This window comes from Gobio gobio, assembly GCF_949357685.1.
Source record: "Gobio gobio genome assembly, chromosome: 23".
In the NCBI taxonomy this organism is placed as follows: Eukaryota; Metazoa; Chordata; class Actinopteri; order Cypriniformes; family Gobionidae; genus Gobio; species Gobio gobio.
In genome coordinates, this window is record NC_137119.1 from 38,828,135 (window position 1) to 38,847,285 (window position 19,151).

The 19,151-nt window shown below is 39.4% G+C and overlaps 2 protein-coding genes across 5 annotated transcripts in view; both read left to right on the top strand.

Moving 5' to 3' along the window:
• The first annotated feature begins 110 nt into the window (after window positions 1-110).
• Window positions 111-7,874, top strand: decr2 (2,4-dienoyl CoA reductase 2, peroxisomal). 3 transcript variants are annotated; one of them, XM_079805842.1, is made up of 10 exons: window positions 111-231; window positions 398-505; window positions 2,883-2,951; window positions 3,148-3,199; window positions 3,294-3,429; window positions 4,998-5,122; window positions 5,270-5,363; window positions 6,531-6,635; window positions 6,720-6,960; window positions 7,202-7,874. In XM_079805842.1, the coding sequence occupies exons 2-9, from the start codon at window positions 405-407 to the stop codon at window positions 6,938-6,940; spliced, it is 903 nt and encodes a 300-aa protein (XP_079661968.1). In that variant the 5' UTR covers window positions 111-231; window positions 398-404; the 3' UTR covers window positions 6,941-6,960; window positions 7,202-7,874. The 3 variants fall into 3 exon arrangements, with proteins under 3 accessions (XP_079661968.1, XP_079661969.1, XP_079661967.1); XM_079805843.1 differs by having other exon boundaries at window positions 6,720-6,975; window positions 7,202-7,873; XM_079805841.1 differs by having other exon boundaries at window positions 6,720-6,908; window positions 7,202-7,873.
• A 433-nt stretch (window positions 7,875-8,307) lies between these two features.
• The window catches only part of rab11fip3 (RAB11 family interacting protein 3 (class II)), a 52,186-nt gene continuing 41,342 nt past the window's right edge, over window positions 8,308-19,151 (top strand). For both annotated transcript variants that reach the window (XM_079806647.1, XM_079806648.1), the window contains exon 1: window positions 8,308-12,065. In XM_079806647.1, the coding sequence (XP_079662773.1) occupies window positions 9,624-12,065 (2,442 nt within the window). In that variant the 5' untranslated portion in view covers window positions 8,308-9,623. The remainder of the gene's footprint in view (window positions 12,066-19,151) is intronic.

The following is a 19,151-nucleotide window of genomic DNA, read 5'->3' on the forward strand; positions in this document are numbered from 1 at the left end:
TTCCTAAATCGATGAGTCCTTCAGGAGAGCATTTATGGTTGTTTACACTTGACAAAACGGCTACCGCTGGGAACATTTGGACTACATTTCCCATAATGCCGTGCGTTGTCACCCTAGTTTGACGTCACGCATCTCGTCAGGTACAGAAGTCCGTGCAGAATGAAAACAGTTGCATAAAGTTCATAAACTACGTGGGAGCTGATCGCACGTGCTTACGGATTCACATTTTGGGTAATGTAACTCTGAAGTTTATTTCACGCTTTGTTGTGACTTTTTCGGCGGTTGCAAAATCATATCTTGTACTTGTAGTAGATGTGGATTCAACGGTTATTTACAAGCAGCGTGAGCAAAAGTTTTTTTTGTGTGTTTTTTTGTATTGCTTTATGTGGTTATTTAGAAGCATCATGGCAGAGAAACCTCAGCTGGTCAATAAATCGCCAGAGGACATCGAGACTGATGAGTGTATGAGAACATACACACACATCTACAGCCCTGATCTGCTCATGTAAGCTCAATACACACCTTTGAGATTTCATTTTTGCTTTGGAAATCCCTACATTGCTCAAAGACTGTCTGTGCAATGGGTAGAGTGCCTTCTGATTGGTATACCATTAATAAATGCATTTATTTGTATGTGTTTACATAATATACACAGTACCGGTCATATTTTCAGAATTCTTTGAATAGAATAGAACAGCATTTATTACAAATATAACTTTTTTTGTAATATTTATTAGTTTTATAAGTGTCTTTTTAATCAATAAAGTGCCTTTGCTAAATTAAAGTTTGCATTTTTTTTTTTTTATCTTACCCCAAACTTTTGAATGGCAGTGTAACATGATTTCCAGAAAAAGAAAATGCAGCTAAAACTTTTCAATATTGGTAATAATAAAAAAACAAAACTTATAAAAGAGAAACAAGTTATTTTAAATTGTAGTAATATTTCATAGTATTACTATTTTTACTGTATTTTTGATTAAATAAATGCAGCCTTGGTGAGATTAAAAAAACCTTAATGTTTCCAAACTTTTTATTATAATTCGTATTGTGTGATTGAAAACACATTCTGTTGAACTGCATTTTTTATGATACTGCTGGAAAACGCTTTTAGTCATAAACATGTTTACATGAATATTTCAGAATGTGTCACCGAATGTATACTTTGTCAAGTTGTAATATCTTATATAATAATTAAAGGTCCCATGGCGTGAAATTTTCATTTTATGAGGTTTTTCAACATTAATATGAGTTCCCCTAGCCTGAATATTGTCCCCAAGTGGATAGAAATGTTGATCGGTGTAAACCCGAGTTCTGGCTGTCTCTCTCTGCCTTTGAGAAAATGACAGGCCAGACTAGCCAATCCTGAAGTCTCCTGGTTTGACGTCCAAGCAGGAACGGTAACCTCCCTTTACTCCGCCCAGAGAATCTGGCACGCCCATGCAAACGCTCGAGAGATCATGGGTTGTGAACGAGTGAATGCTGGCAGTTTCTCAGTGTTTGGATGTACAAATGAAAACAGAAGTCTTTTTTCAGTTCCTTCTGATCTGTGATCAGTGATTTCTGATGTGTAGCTAATTATTTATTATTCGTGCACACAATGCGGCTTCTCTCTCCTGACAGAACGGTGTTTTCTATCTTGTGAGTCAGTGTTTTTGTACGTCCTCAACGCGTCTATCGGTTCTAAAATGTGCATGCAGTCATGAGTTTCTGCTCAACATCGGCCTCACACACGCCGAAGCTCGGGCTGCACTGGGCGGTGGCCTTCAACATCCCCGACCCCCAGTACTGCATCTGGCCCACAGCGGAGGCACCAAACGCGGCGTGAGATTAAGCAGAAGGGGGTAAGCGTGAGCATTTCCGGGCTAGCCAGCCTAGCCCCACAATAAACTGGATTACATTCGATTACTGCTGTTGTGTCTTTGTTTGCGCTGTGTACTCAACGCGCGTCACTGACGCTTTTATTTTATTTTAAAAATAATGCTATTATCAACACTTACTTTTAACTCGTTCATCTCGACAGCTGTAATGGTACTTTGCATGTGTTTCAAAGTTGGTAATGATGATGAAGACGGACTCGGTGTGACTGGGACTCGTGTTTATTCAGAAACTCTCAGATACAAACATAATAAACTCGCGCTGACTGACAGCGCTCTCATAACTCAGTAGTTACTATAAATAACTTTGTTAGCAATCGCTGAGCTCCGTCTCTGGTACATTAGTGATGTCCGGTTCGCGAATGATCTTTCTTTTGAACCAGTTCTTTTTAGTGAACCGAATCACTTCACCAAATCGGACTGAATCGTTCTAAACGGTTCGCGTCTCCAGTCAGCGCTGATCCATAATTTACTAAAGTTAATAACTTTCTGACATGAGTGACAGCCCCTCCGACTAGAAATAGACTAATAACCTGAAGTATATGCTGTAACTACTACAGTTCAGACATGCTGAGAACTGATGTGAAGTGAACTCAGGTCCATCCGTCTCTCTGGCAGCAGCTCGTGCCTGCTCGTGCCTCGTAGACCTCGTTAAACCACGCCCCCTCCGCTCATTTAAAATGCAAAGATGTCAGCCAATCACAACAGTGGGTGTTTTTACTGAAGTCTCACAGTAGACACGCCTCTTGAAGCAGGGCATTCAGCCACAGGGCAAACAGCAGTATAGAAAAAATGCCTTTTATTTCTAAATTATGACATTTTATGATGTAAAAGTCATACTAACAATATAAGTACACCTCAGGAAACATTATAAAATAATAGAAAAATGCCATGCCATGGGACCTTTAAAATTGTATGGATTGTGATATTAACCTTGTGTTTGCCATGTAAATAGCAAATAAAAACGTAATAAACAGACACTTATTGAAAAATATTGTCTGTTTGCAGTGGTCAGGTGGCCTTTATAACCGGCGGAGGGTCAGGCATTGGCTTTAGAATAGCAGAAGTTCTGATGCGGTGAGTTTCTCACTGTCAACACTTTGTCTATGACTGAACCTGACACTTTCACTCATGACATTTATATATTGATCTTTAACCTTTGTGACCTTCGTTAAAACATGTTTTCTTCTCAAGCCTGCATCTTCAAATTCATCTGAATACGTTTTCTGATATTCTTGTAAAAGTCATTTGACAGTTCATTGAATTCCTTCAGGCATGGCTGTGACGCGGTCATTGCCAGCAGAAATCTGGAGAAACTCTCTGAGGTACTGTCTCAACACATCTTCAATAACTCATTTATGTCATTTCTGTGATGAAGAGTAATTCATCTGTGTGTGTGTGTGTGTGTGTGTGTTTTAGGCAGCAAAGAAGCTAACCAACACTACAGGCAGGCGGTGTTTGCCGATAGCAATGGATGTGCGTCAACCAGAGACGATTACTGCTGCCGTGGATGAAACATTGAAGGCATTTGGACGTGTTGACATACTTATTAACAGTAAGGCTTGACTTAGAAGTTGTCAGAGGTCAGATACAGTGCCTTAACAATTAAATAAATCATATAATGCCCCAAACATACAGTGTATTACCAAAGAGATCTTGAGATAGATATAACACCCTCTGACCAAGTTTCTCTTTATCAGTCTATGATTGTGATTACATAATACACTGTATGTAGGTAGGCCGCCTACTAGTACTCTTACATCAGATCTCCTTTTCCAGAAAAATTACATTTATCCTTTATTGTATCCTTATAGCTGCATTTAGGTAATAATTATGCAAAATGTTTTGAGCAAATACATTACCAGCAGCCAGTGTTCAAAACTACCTCATTACCTTAGCCAGATTCACAATGGTAAGTTTGTAATAATGTGTTATAATTTGAGTGGTACTGGTGGAAGAAGGCTAGTAGTAGTATGGCATGTTAGGGTGCTGCAGGTGCGGATCATTTATAGCCTTTTCTCACAGCAGCTGGAGTAATTAAACATTTTGATGTTGGATTGTAATCCAGAAAGATCCAAACGACAATCATCAGTGACAACTGGAGATTCACCCGTAGTCAAAAGCAAAGGATTAGACTGTACAGAAATTGAAATCTACAGGTAACGCTAATGCGCACCAAATACATAACAATAATAATACTTTACACGGTTTGATGTGAGCTAAGCGATCGTTAGATTTAATCATTGTTGGTAGTGCGATTTATTGTTGACATTTTCCTCAGAAAATTCTTATTTTGTTCATACTTCCAAAATGTAGAATCTGTGATTCTGAAGTACAGTGTTCCTGGATGAATGACAGCCACACACACTCCTCAAAACATTAGATTCATCCGCACTGAGGAGCCGCCGATGAACAACCCACATAAAGATGATAATTCAGCAAATAACTGCAATTGCAGGTTTCAAACACAGATGGCAAAAAAGAGGCAAAACTTACAGGGTGCAGCTTTAAATGCAGCATTCAGGATAATTATAATATGGACATTTTCTTCCATTACTATCATATAAAAAAAAAACGTTCAATACATGCATGCCTTAACATCAGCATGTGATTGTTTTGGATTTGTTTTTTTTATTGAGGAAAAAACATATACATATATATACAAATACATACACACTCACCTGGTTTTAATTTCTTATCTGGACTTTTCAAAAGAAATAATTATTTTTATACTGTACAAACTGTATATTCTATCCCCTTACCCTACCCCTAAACACAACCCAACCTCTCAAATAATTTTCAAATAATATTACTTAGTATGATTTATAAGGACCAAAAAATATCCCCACAAGGACAAGGATTTCGGATTTGCCTTCTTTGTGGGGACATTTTGTCCCCATAATGTAGGGTTTTCCAGGACACACACACACACGCTCTCTTTCTCTATCGCTCTCACACACACACACACACACACACACACACACACACACACACACACACACACACACACACACACACACACACACACACACACACACACACACACACACACACACACACACACACACACACACACACACACATATACATCATTAATGTATGTTTTTATTATTTCTTTCTCAGATGCTGCAGGTAATTTCCTGTGCCCAGCTACATCATTGTCATTTAACGCTTTCAAGACTGTAATGGAGATCGACACCATGGGAACTTTCAACACTAGTAAAGTGGTCTATGACAAATGGTTCAAGGTAAACGCGTACGTTTCATTGACCTCTGCAGTACCAAGAGTTTTTATTACCAAAACATCTGGCGTCTGGGCTTTTTACCTCACTTTGTATCGATCATTGATTTATAGTCAGTGTCTCATAGTTTGTGGCTTTATTTTTCTCTCTCAGGATCATGGCGGATCCATTGTCAACATTTCCGCCACACTGGGTTACAGAGGTCAGGCTCTCCAGGTGCATGCTGGGTCAGCGAAGGCTGCAAATGGTCAGTGTCCTTTTTTTGTTTGATGTTATAAGTGTTTGTTTGACTGCTTTATAAAGTCATATGATGGCTTTTATAAATGTTAGAAGACTATATAGTATTTAAGTATTAAGTGAGTAACAGTGTTCCATGACAAATGGAAAGAAAAACATCAATTTGACTATTTATTTTAATTCATGTTGCTGGTCTTATTATCATGAATGTTTCATACACTCATAGAGGGCTTGACATTTACTTTTTTGCTCACCAGCCACAATGACTACTGGCTAGTGGTTTTCCAAAGTTACTTGCCACTCAGCATTTTCACTCTCCACAATTTTGACATTGATACCATGGAGAAAAACTGCCGTATAGATACATTTAATATCTCATAATTTGGCAGCAGGTTTATTAGGCTGCTGTCACTTTAAGACCTGACACACGGATCCATTATACTGTTACACATGTTTCTTTCTCAACTGTTTACGTTCACTTAAAACAGAACTGACTGTGTTTACATGAATACTCACCAAGATCAGCATTTTGACCATTTTGTGTGTTCTTGATTGTTTAAGGGCAATAAGCAGTGAAAAACCACTCAGTTTAGAGCTGAAAACCGGTTTTATGTGCGCACACTTTGGGTGTGAGCACAAAATCAATGGGAATGTGTAAATTTATGCACAATGCGACACCGAAATTCAATCCCTGTAACTCCAACAATATTCATCCGAAGCGAATGAAACGAGTGAGTGAGGGGAGGCGGGTTTATGTGTAACTCGCTGTCGGAGAGATGAGAGAACGAGAAAGAGCAGCTGGTATTGTGTATCTATTCTGCGGAAAATGAGTATTGGAAGCGTTTCAGATATTTCAGTATCGATATGTATCAAAATCTATATTTTTGACAACATTACATTGCACTTAGTTATTTCAGGTGCCTACAATTGAAAAATGTATATATTATATTTAAATTTCAACCCGCCAAGGAGCTAGGAGGAGCGACTGCGTTACACGCCACTGCTGAAATGCACCCACATTTGGCGGGTGTTTATGTCAAGCTCTGCATGCATATATTTTTAATAATTTTTTTGACCCCATAATGGTGGTTGCAATGTTTTTTTTCACGCTGACTATTAAGGATATGAGATGTTCATAATAATGACTAATTATCTGCACATGTATGTGTGTTTGTAGATGCCATGACAAGGCACTTGGCGGTTGAGTGGGGCCCCAGTGGTGTGAGGGTGAACACAGTGGCCCCAGGGCCCATCTCTGGAACAGAGGGATACCGTAGATTGGGTAAGACCAGTTGTGTGTGTGTAGCCACATTTTAGAGTCTTTATTTCTTGTTTACTATGAAATTTTATCCTCCTCTTCTTTCAGGTGGTTCACATGCCGAGACAGCAGGGGCTTTCCGCAGCATCCCATTGCAAAGAGCCGGCAATAAGACAGAGATTGCACATTCGGTTCTTTTCCTGGCCAGCCGCGCTGCTTCATACGTCACTGGAACTATACTGGTCGCCGACGGAGGGGCGTGGCTCACATCGGCCAATGACGTGGAACGGCTGCTGGGTATTATCTCATCTCGCTCTGCAAAACTATGAACAGACAGCACCGCACGCAGGTGTGTGTGCGTGAGGTAGAACACTGTGTTTGCTAGTTATAAGGATCTCAAGTAATTAATAAAAATCATTTCAAATAATTATTAAAAGCCTCAATTATTTTTTCCAAATATGTAATGTGGTGAGCAAAACAATTATATTTTCTACTAATTATTTTGCCACTGTATGATTGATTGACCTGTGGGTGACGTCTTGGCATATAAGATCTCATTGTAACCTTCTTCTTTTCCCTTGTGTTTCTAGGTTTTTGGTCGGCAGAGAAAAGAAAGGATAAATAACACGACTAAAGAGGATGAAATAACAGCAATGGACCAGTTGATCAGAGCAACATCTGTATGATGGGAATTGTTGACATTCCCAGATTTTTTTTTTCACCCTCAAAAACCAAAGAAAAAAATAAGAAATTATATTCTGCGTAAAGAAAAATAAGCCTATTTTTTGGACCATTAAAACCTGTGACACTGTATTAAAATCAAGCACATTTCCAACCCAATTCTAATTTTCATAATGTTATACTTTTTGAGTTAATTCTCTTTCTCATCATTAAATCTTAAGCTTAAATTAATGTATAATACTATTATAAATGTTTCAATTTTCTCTTTTTCTCTCATTTATGGCAATGAGAAAATGTATGCAAATATATTTTCTAATTTTCTTTTGATTTTGAGGTGAGATATGAAAGATGTGTTTGAACTGTGCATTACATAGCAGTTGTCAGATATTTCAAGCATGTTTAACCACAAAGTATTAGTAATTATAATAATTGTATTATGTTGGTATGAATAACTACTCTAGCACTATGTAAGATAGTGGCGTTTTTTTTAATTTTCAGCTCCAGTACATTAATGAAAAAAGGTAAATATTGTATTATTATATACGTAACAGTTTTCATAATAAATCTTATATAATGCTTATAATACTTTCTCGGTTCATGTTATTAGCTGTAACGGCTTTGTTCTGACACAGGGGGGCGCAAAAAAACCACAGTAAATAACTGAAAAATAACACTGTTTGGTTAACAAATAAGCATTTCTTCTAAGTAGACGATTATCTAATTTAATTCGGGCGAACTCTCTCGATTATATTAGCCACTGTTTTACCTCCAGCAGTGTATTTTTTACAATAAAAGGATCACAGTTGTCAGTTGACAGAGGCGCGGGAATGTGACATTCAAAAAAAAATTCCGTTGTAAATCTACATTCCATCATCACCAAAGCAACCAAACGCACAGATAACTGCGCGAGGAATGGATTCTTGACGCCTGTGGTTTAAAGCTGTAGACTGCGGCGCCGGCGCTGCGCATGCGTGTTGCTGACGTCGGTTGTGTGTGTGTGTGTGTGTGTACATGTGAGTGTGTATGTGAGTGAGACAGCAGAGGTTGTGTATTGCTGCTGATGAGAGAGACACACAGATATAACTGAAACATCATTCGTCGACTAAGAAAAACAAGACCTCACGAGAAATCTCGGATTTCAGATCAACGGATAAATCACCGCGGAAGGATTTGTCGGATTAACGGTGGTCGCGAGCTGGTTTTATCCCCGCTAACAGGCTAATAACAAGCGCAGGTGGATGACTCGCGAGACTCGACCTCAATGTTGGCCTGTTTTTAAGAAGGATAAACTGAAGAATAAATCACCCATCTTCAAACCAAATTAAGGGATTAAATCAACTCTGACGGGGGACCAGAAACATAATAAGGGTCTTCTTTTATTCAAACTGGAAATTAAAATGAGAGGGGGCCAGCTAGTCGGCCATTGGGGTTACCTCAGTTGTGGAGGATGCTGATGCTAACCGCGCTAGATCAATCTATCATTTAAGGGTTTTAATTATTATTATTTTAGCCTGACAGCTGTTTAAAGTATAGTGTGCTTTATTAACATATACAAAAATGCAGATATGTTAAGCTTTATTCTATCAAATTGCTTGTTTATCGGAGTAAAATGATTTAAATACACTGCCTCATAATAAGATTAACTGTTTACATTGCGTTACACATTATAACCAGACTCTAATACTTAGTAGTTATTCCAGGGAAGTGTTAAGCATGTTAGTGTACCATTAATGTAACCTTATAAATGATTTGCTTGTGAGGCAAGTTTTTTAACATTAGGGAAATTGAAGGCTAACATGAAATTTGTATATGCATTGTAATTATATAGCTCTCTATTTTATGTAATTTCCTGTATTCTCTTATACATATTGTAAGATTGTATTTTTCATTATGAACTGAGTTTTTTATGGGCAGCAATCTTAAGTACTGCAGTAATCCTGTTGTTATTATGTGTTGATTTGGATGTGGATCAACACGCTTTGAGAAGTCTTACGTTAAATGGATTAGATGTGAAATTGAATGCAAAACGGGGGGAAAAGAGCCAACTTTTTTTTTTCATGGAGAGGTTTGCATATCTGGAAAAAATATCTCGGCCCACATGGAGTGCAGTGAAACATTATCCTTGTGTCCGCAAAAGTAAACAGTAGTTGATCATTTACAGGGAGGCGGACGCTTACGCATGGGTCTCGACAAGGATATTTCTTTTGGTGCGTATACTGGAAGAGGCCATCAATTACTGTTGAATTCCGAACATTACCTTGCGGGATCATAACAAAGGATTGGAATTTCTGGAATATTCCTCTTTGTCGGAGGAGAGAACTCTTCTTTTTAATGGAGCAAGTTCTCTCCAGCCCTCAGGGGTGTTCTGAGTGGGAGGTGAGTGGGAAAGCCGAGTGGGAATCCGAACAGAATCCCCTTGGATTTCTCCTTATGGATAAAGATAACAGTTCTGTTGGCGATTCAACTAATGAAATTTTTCAGGAGAGCGCCATAAACCTCGATGACTTATTTTGGGCTTCTCAGTATTCTGGGCAGACGTATTCCTGGGAAAATGGTCTGGAATGTGTCTATCCCGAATGGAAGACTCCTTCCCAAGATCTCAAAGGAGAGGGGAGTTCGGAAATTGTGGATGGAGATCTCATCAGTTTTAATTCTAGATCTACCAGTCCTAGCGTACCCATGCAGAATCAAAACAACTTTTACAATCATCCTGAACAGGTGCCTGATTTCCTGAAGGTTACTGCCACTTTAAACCCTCTAGATGTGTACACAGGTGAGCTGGTTATTACCGACCCCGCCATTCAGACTGACAAAACACTATTACAAGAAACTCCTCTCAAGCCTGAGGACACGCATTTAACAAACTGTGAGTTCAGCACATTTGAGAATGAAGACCGTCAGAGTTTGCCTCCACTCACTCTTGAATCTGAAGGTTTGTTGCCCGTTTCTCCTGTGGAGGTGTCGTGTATGGGTGCAAACTCAAATCCCAAGCCTTCGCTTATTTGTCAGACACCTCCATTTACATCTAAACACATCTTCCCGCCATCCTCCGCCCATGAGCCCATCCCGTCGACGTTTTCGGAACCACCTGGCTCGCCATATCACGAAGCCAGTGCACCCCTTCAAATGGAGGAGGTGGAGATGTTGTTACCCGAGCTGCTGGTTGGAGGTCTGTACTTTAGTAATGAGACCCATGACGATGATCTTCAGAGCCGAGAGACATCAATCGCTAATATAGAAACAACACAACTATCCTCTGAAGCAGAGACGGCCTGTAGGAGTCCATTAGGTGAGTCTTGCATATCGCCTACGCTTTGTGAAGAAATGTTGCGTGATTTATTCACAGAATGCACATTTGGCGTGCAATTGGAAACGGTTGGTGAAGAGGTAAGAGAGGAGGCCGCTACTGATTTTTCTGAATTTAAAACAGAACTCACACCATTTATAGATTTGCAGGCTGAAGATCCTTCAACTGATAGCCTGCTCGATACAGACGGGCAAGAGTCCACATTAGCCTTACCGGTCTGCACACCTGAGCATAATGCCTTACTTGAGCTCTCACCAGAAGGTGAGGATAACAAAACTGAGGCTGAAGCCTTACCTGAGGTGCCCCATGATGGATATGGAGACCTCATTCCTGTCGCGATGTTTGAGATCTTAACAGACAGCGTCTCTTGTGAAGCTGTGCCCACTGTTATTCCACCTGCGACAGATGCCTTTGAGCTAGCAGAACAGGGAAAATGTGATGCAGACTCACCTGATCTTGACGCACTCGCACTTGAAGTTCAGGATAATATAGCAAATACGGAAATGGGCAACCCAGACGATGACCACGAGGCAATGGATGATACAACAGGTAACACAGAGGACCCAGACACAAAGATCTCAGAGTTGCATCAAAATCAAGAGGTGAGCAAGTTGGACAACTTGCAAAATGTAAATCAAGAACTGAATGCAACAAGAGAAGCCCATCAGGAAAAAATTAACGCTCAACAAATAGAGAGTGCACTTGTAGACCAACTGAATGACCCTTTGACTGCAATTGTGGTGGATACACCTGGAGAAAATGTAACCACTCACCATGACGGTCATAATACACCTCTGAAAGTCAAAGAGAAACTTCAAAGTATGTCTTTACAGGGAGTGGAGGGATCGGATTGCAGAATGTCTACTCCGAGTCAAGTCATTCTTCATTGTGCCAGTAATCCTGATTCTTTCGAGTCCACTCCCTTTACCTGTGCAGGTGATCAGCTAACCGTGACAGGTGGACTTGTGGGGCCGGATCTTACAGAGACTCCCAGCCAATTACGTGAAGCTACAGGAGAGGGAGAGGCGGGGTTTCCCGCTCGGTTTACACATCAGGAGGATTTCCATCAGCTGACACAATCACCAATAGACCAAGAGCAACAAGTGAGCTCAGTCGCCCCCAGCTCTCCTCCCTTGCACAGAAATGTCTTTCCCTGCGGAGCCAGCCTGGATGAGGAGGCCTACCTGACCTTGATGGAAAATACTCCTGATACTACCAACATTCCCAAACATGCAGAAATGACTCTGGATTTGTGCAAGGCCTCCGACTCTCTGCCAGCCAAATCGCTTCATGACCAGAGGGTCCCCGTGGATTTGATAAACGTGCCTATAGTTTCCACAACAGTGCATAAAAGCGAGGAGCAGTCGCCTCTCCGAGCAGTTTTCCAGGCTTTGGATCAGGACGGAGATGGATTTGTCCATATTGAGGAGTTTATCGAGTTTGCAAAAGCATATGGAGCTGAACAGGTCAGTTTTTTGTGCATCTATGTCTATTTGTGTGAGCTTGTGGCTGGTTAAATGGTGGGTGGGGGGTGTAAATGTCATAAATATGCTTTATGATTACAGGACAGTGTGTGTCTTCCCTTGGGTCCCAAGTGAAACTTGATCGTGGTGACACCCAAGAACTGCTCTTTTATTATTCAAACCCTCAAAGACTCAGAATACCACTCTTTCTCTCATGGAGTCTATCTGCTTTACATACGTTTTAACAAACTATACAAGTGTTAATGCACTTTTTAGTGCCTCTAATCACTCAAAGTTCATACCCAAGTTGTGCAACTTTTGAGGGATTTTTCCTCCCCCTTATTTATGTGTAATTACATTGTGACTTTTAGTTATTGCTATATCTTAACTTGAACAAAAATGTTTATTTGTCTAATGTTTTCTTAATAAAAAAAGAGCAAAAATTGAGGTTACAAAAAGTAAATTTTAAATGCAGAAATGTGAAGCTTATAGTTTTTTATGTTTCCCTTAAAAGTTGTCTATTATTTGAGCTTTCAAACTGTTTAAATCATTGTTTTTACAGACATTTTATTCAAAGTTGTACAATTGGGTATAACTTTGCATAGAAATCGTTTTTTTACACTAATTTTTGTGGCTTTAGGGACAGCCTAACGCAGGGTTAGTTGTAACACAAATGGTTTAAAACGTTCCACACATGCCAGGATGACGAAACTTAGTGTATTTACTCGTTGCCATATCAACATAATTTAGAGAAAAAATTGCGCCAAAGTTGAAAAAACTTTGGAAGAGATCACTGAACATTTATTTAACCATAGCAAAAGTAAATTTCTTACTTAAGTTTATTTTTCATCTCGTTTGTTTATTTAAAATAACACAAATCTGATATTATTTTAATGTTATATCTGTTATTTAACAGTTGAGATCGTTCTTTAATGCTGATCTAACAGCAGAAGACACGAGCTGGGGTTAAATCCCAGTTGCGCAGATGGGGCATGTTGTCACAATGAGCCCTTATTAGAACTACGCTATTATATTCTATACTTTTATGAATTCTATTGAGAAACCATGAGAACAAGGTGAATAATGACTGAGAATCAATGTTCAGAAATTATTCATTATTATTATGTTTTTAACTATGCTGTATTTAGCGATGTGTTTGTTGTGAAACTCAAAAATTTGTATATTTTTAATGATTAAAAAATGCCATTATTTTATTTAAAAAAGTTAATTATATATAAAGTTAATAATTGTATTTTACTGACAAAATATTTTAGTTTGTCTTGGCTATTTCTTGATTATATCAGGTAACATTTTAAGCTGTCATTTGGTCATGTTACAATGTACTATGGGGCATGTTGTCACATTTCACTTCCATTCTTTCGGGGTAAATCAAGAAAAAAGTATACACTGTATTAATGAAACAAAACCACATAATTGTCCTAGACATAAATAAATACTCTGAACCCCAAGTGGATGTACACAAACTGAGAAAGTCAAAAAGCGTTAGGTTGTGCCCCGCTCTCCCCTACTATTGAAACTGAATATTGTAACATTTACTAATTGTCGCGATTCACTTCCATTGAAAGTGACTCCATTTTTTTATTTAAAGAAAAAGAGGGAGAAGTGGCTGTTTTTGGTATTATCGATATTAAGTCACAAGTTCTGTCGATTGAGCTTAATTTGGACTAAAACAGGAATATTGTTTTAAGGTAGTAGAAGCGAAGTAGAAAAAAATTGTTTACTAAGTTTGGAAGGAAAATCAATAATAGTTAAAGGAACACTCAACTTTTTAGAAAATAGGCGAATTTAACTCTAATAACTAGACTCCCCTTGAGTTAAACAGTTGAGTTTTACTGTTTTCGAATTCATTTAGCTGATCTCGGGGTCTGGCGGTAGCACTTTTAGCATAGCTTAGCATAGATCACTGAATCTGATTAGACCGTTAGCATCTCGCTCAAATAACCAAAGAGTACTTGTTTGGTACCAAAGAGTACCACTATTTGTTTAATAATTTTAATGGAACCGGAATCGTTAGGCGGAACCGGAACCAGAACCGGAAAATTTCTCACGATTCCCAACCCTACCGTTAGCATCTCGCTCAAAAATGACCAAAGAGATTTGATATTTTTCCTATTTAAAACTTGACTCTTCTGTAGTTACATTGTGTACTAAGACCGACGGAAAATAAAAAGTTGCGATTTTCTAGACCGTGTGCAAGCAGGTTGGTTATGTTGATGGAAGTTAGCCTATTTTCAGGCGCTGTGTAATATCATTGCGCCACTGCACTCATGGTACGGCAAAAAGTTCCTTGATTATTACACAGGAATGAGAGTATAGTTCATAGCCATATCGGTCTAGAAAATCGCAACTTTTCATTTTCCGTCGGTCTTAGTACACAATGTAACTACAGAAGAGTCAAGTTTTAAATAGGAAAAATATCAAATCTCTTTGGTCATTTTTGAGCGAGATGCTAACGGTAGGGTTGGGAATCGTGAGAAATTTTCCGGTTCTGGTTCCGGTTCCGCCTAACGATTCCGGTTCCGATTCCGGTTCCATTAAAATTATTAAACAAATAGTGGTAAAGGAAAAAGGCACAATGCGCAAATCTGCAGAGCAAATTACTTGCTCTAAAATTAATTTACACGTTAATTTACACAATGTCAAAAAAGTCCTGTACTGTACATATATTACAGTATTAAAGGGGCTATATGCGTTTTTCTGAAATTTAAACTCGCGACTGACACCTGTGGCCAAAAAACAGAACTGCTCTTATTTTCTGCTCGCTCTCGCAGCGGTGATTGACGTCACATCCGCAGACAGCGCCGGAAAAGACGACCCGCCAGAAAATAGGAAAAATAGGATACAGGCTTATAGGTGCACCCACTGTGAGCGGACAAGGTGTCAGTATGCTCATCAGGAGATGTTTGAGTCATAAATGGTAAAATAAAAAGGCTATTGTTACGTTTATTTTGGGGAAAAAGTTGCATATAGCCCCTTTAATTAAGCCATTCTTGCAACAACACATTTTTTTTCAAATGAACACCTCTGAAATTGTCTTATTACATTTTATCTCTCTGTCTCTGAATAAAACCAAGTTGTAATTATTATATTTATTAGTTATATTTATGAATTAGTTGTATATTAATTTAATAGTAATTCAGTTATTCAATGAACTTGTAAATAATAAATTGCAATTCAGCATTACAAAGGTAATTGTGCTTAAACGCTTACCTAGACCATGGTGACTCAATGGTTGACAAATATATATATATATATATATAAATATATAGGCCTTTCACTATAAATCTGGTATAAGCCCTGTGGCACTCTGTGCTGTAGCAAATGTTTTGTCAAATTGCTAGTGCAGCCTCCTTTGCATGTTATTAACTTTTCACATGTGTTACATTTTGCTTCATTATCATTCATTCTTTGGGAATTAATCCATACTTGTGACTTTCTCTTCGCCATGCTGGTGGTCAATGAGAAAATATCTGACGCAAAACCGTAAATGTGTAGCGCGAGGGCTTTCAGTGCTGAACTGTTGCACTCCTGGAAGCGGCAGGCAACGTAATTAATATTCATGATGAGGTGAGCCAGGGTTGCCAGGTTTTCACAACAAAACCCGCACAATTGCTACTCAAAACTAGCCCAAAACAAGCCCAATTGCGTTTCAGGGGGGCTTCTCCGGTAAAATTTGCATTTCCGGGGCTAAATATCACATAATTGGGGTCGCTTCAACCCGCGGACATGAAACACAGCCCGCGGCAACAGTGTTTAAGTGGCCCAATTCCGCGGGAAAACCACAGACTTGGCAACACTGGCTGTCACTCGCTATTAAAGGATACGCTTCCAGCGCTTCGCGCACACATTTCACCAGAACCGTTTTCGGAGCCGAAACTTAGGAATTTCGGGCGGTTCTGGTATTTTTCAAAAATCAGTTTCGGTTCTGCATAAGAACCGGTTCTCAGTTCCCAACCCTAGCTAACGGTCTAATCAGATTCAATGATCTATGCTAAGCTATGCTAAAAGTGCAACCGCCAGACCCCGAGATCGGCTGAATGGATTCGCAAACGGTAAAACTCAACTGTTTAACTCTAGGGGAGCTGGAAAATGAGCCCACTTAAAAAAAATTAAAAAAAAGTGGTGTTCCTTTAATGTGTGGAATGTATGAGTTGGTTTGTGTCTTTGCTGCGCGTTCATCTGACAATATATGATGTTCTTTACTGTTTGACAAGTGTAAATGTTGGTGCGCACTAATGTTTATAGATGGGTTTCATGTTATGTACATGTGTGTGCACTGTATCTGGCAGGTTAGTAGACAAGTGATGCTGGATATTCAGGAGGAGGATGTATTTTATATTTAAACTTTGACGTATAACGTCAAGCACTGAATGTACCAAACGTTTTAGATGAGAATATAGATTTGCGTTTCCCGTTAACTCCTGATCCCCCGGACACGTGGCATTGTGTGTTTAAGAGAGGATGGATTTGATGCCGGAAGTCTGGATCTTTTGTGACTGTTAAAACTGCTGATCCGATCAGCTGAAAGGTTAAACAGCCAGATGAATGATAGGGAGGGGGGAGCATGTACAAATGCACACTTTTATTAGTCTTTTCGCACCTTGCACCGTACATGCATATGACTTCTGTCTTTTAGCATTTGTCTGTCATTTTTGAGCTTGTGACCGTGTAATACAAGTTTAAAATTTAACTTTCCTATTAAGTGAAAAGCATCACACATTTGCAACAGTAAGCGAGTTTGCATGTTCTTTATAAGGTTGTTTATGGTTTCAGGAAGGAAATTGCATGCCATACTTCGTCCCAGCCTCGAGGGTCATTCCTTTGTCTGCGTGACTGTGATTGGACTCAAATTTCCAGAGATGTCGTCTCATGATTCAGGTGTACATTATAATAGCTTGCTCAGCTGGTTGGCTCACTGAGATGGTTTATGACTGAAGAGGTGAAGAGAGACAGGTAGACAGAACGTGATATGATTTAGTCTCGGACATGGTTTTAGTACCCACTGGAGAGAGTGCTTGCCTGTGCTTGTCATTCAACATGATGTTGTTTTATCTTTATGATACGGTTGCTATGGGATTGCATGATGTCAGATGCAAATTCTTACCCGGAAGTAGCGTTTTTCCAGGAAGGAGCCATAATTGGCATCAGGTTACAGCGCAAAAAATGTTCATATGTGTATGACTCAGTGCATAACTATGAGAGAGCTGAGACAGTGCATTTTAAAATAGAAATAGAAAGATAGAATAATGAATCTGAACTGAGCCACTCATGTGATTCATGACTCACCTGTTTTCACGCCTTGAGTTGAGATGCTTGGGGTTAAAACAGCTCCTCTACTGACTCACGTTACAATTACTCGTTACCTAAAGCAATCACTTGATTAAAGGGTTAGTTCACCCAAAAATTTAAATGATGTCATTAATTACTCAGCCTGATGTCGTTGGACACCCGTAAGACATTCGTTCATCTTCGGAACACAAATGAAGATATTTTAGTTGAAAGCTGATGGCTGAGAAAGGCTTCAGATAGGCCTCCATTGGCATTCAGTACATTTACACTCCCAAGACGCATAAAAGGGACTAAAAACGTTGTTACAAAGTCCATCTCACCACAGTGGCTCTACAATAATTTTACGATGCGACGACAATAGTTTTTGTGCGCAAAAAAAAATCAAAATAACACATTTATCCAACTTGTTCTTGTCTTCCGTGTGTGCCTCCACGACGCATGCGCGAGAATATGACGCAGATCCGCCGTTCGGACACATGACCCAGAAGCGATTTGCTTACAAGCAGAGGAAGACGACGCGCGTATCTAAGCTGTTGAATTCTACATTGATCGTGCTTTAGGTCTTGGCGATGCTCAAATGGGACTAAAGTGTGCATTTCATGGATTCCCGAACGCCGGCGCTACGTCATATTCTCGCGCATACGTCGTGGAGGCACACACGGAAGACAAGAAGAGGTTGAATAAAGTCGTTATTTTGATTTTTTTTTTGCGCACAAAAACTATTGTCGTCGCTTCGTAAAATTATTGTAGAGCCACTGTGGTGAGATGGACTTTGTAACGACGTTTTAAGTGCCTTTTAGCAGTCTTGGGAGTATAAGTGTACTGAATGCCAATGGAGGCCTAACTGAAGCCTTTCTCAGCCATCAGCTTTCAACAAAAATATCTTCATTTGTGTTCCGAAGATGAACGGAGGTCTGACGGGTGTCCAACGACATGAGGGTGAGTAATTAATGACAGAATTTGCATTTTTGGGTGAACTAACCCTTTAAGGGCGCTTTCACACCGGTCTCATTTAGTTCGGTTGAATCGTACTTGAGTTCGTTTTCCCCTTCGGTGCGGTTCGTTTGGTCAGGTGTGAAAGTAGCAATCGCATTCGGGTGCACACCAAAAGTGGACAAAACAAGCGTTTTCAAACGAACTCTGGATCGGTTCGTTTGTGGTGAGAACGTGATCCGACCTCAAACAGACCAAACTGCAAAAAGTACGGATAATTTTTGGACTAAACCAGCTGCCGTAGTCAGCTATGCTGTGCATTATGGGATGAGGAAGTGTTTGTTGACAGTTTGCATCCGCGCTTTATTATAGAAATGTATTGTTTGCATATTGTGGTGTACACAAACAATGTAATAGATTATGGCCAGGGACAAAACCAGCCCGCGCCAACGTCTCTCCATAATTGTGTTGTCTCTGTGTTGTTTGCTGGCAGTTTAGGAAATACACCATGGCCAATGAGTGATGTGGATGTTGTCATGTGACTGCATTTTGGTTCATTTCAACTGGTTCGGACCAAAGCAATCAGTGTGGTGTGAAAAGGAACCAAAAAAGCTGAAAAATGCTACAATGTAGAATTGTTTGCCCTTGGTTTGGACCAAATGAACCGAACTAGAGATGTGAAAGCACCTGATTACCAGGATCAGGTAATCCATCTTACTTTTGTTCCGTTTTTTCAAAGCAAAATTTGACTGGATCACGCTGATCCAGATACACACTTTTTTGCATTCTCTCAGATAAGTTTTATTTAACTTTGCGTTTGCTCACAAAGAACTTTTACAAACAGTG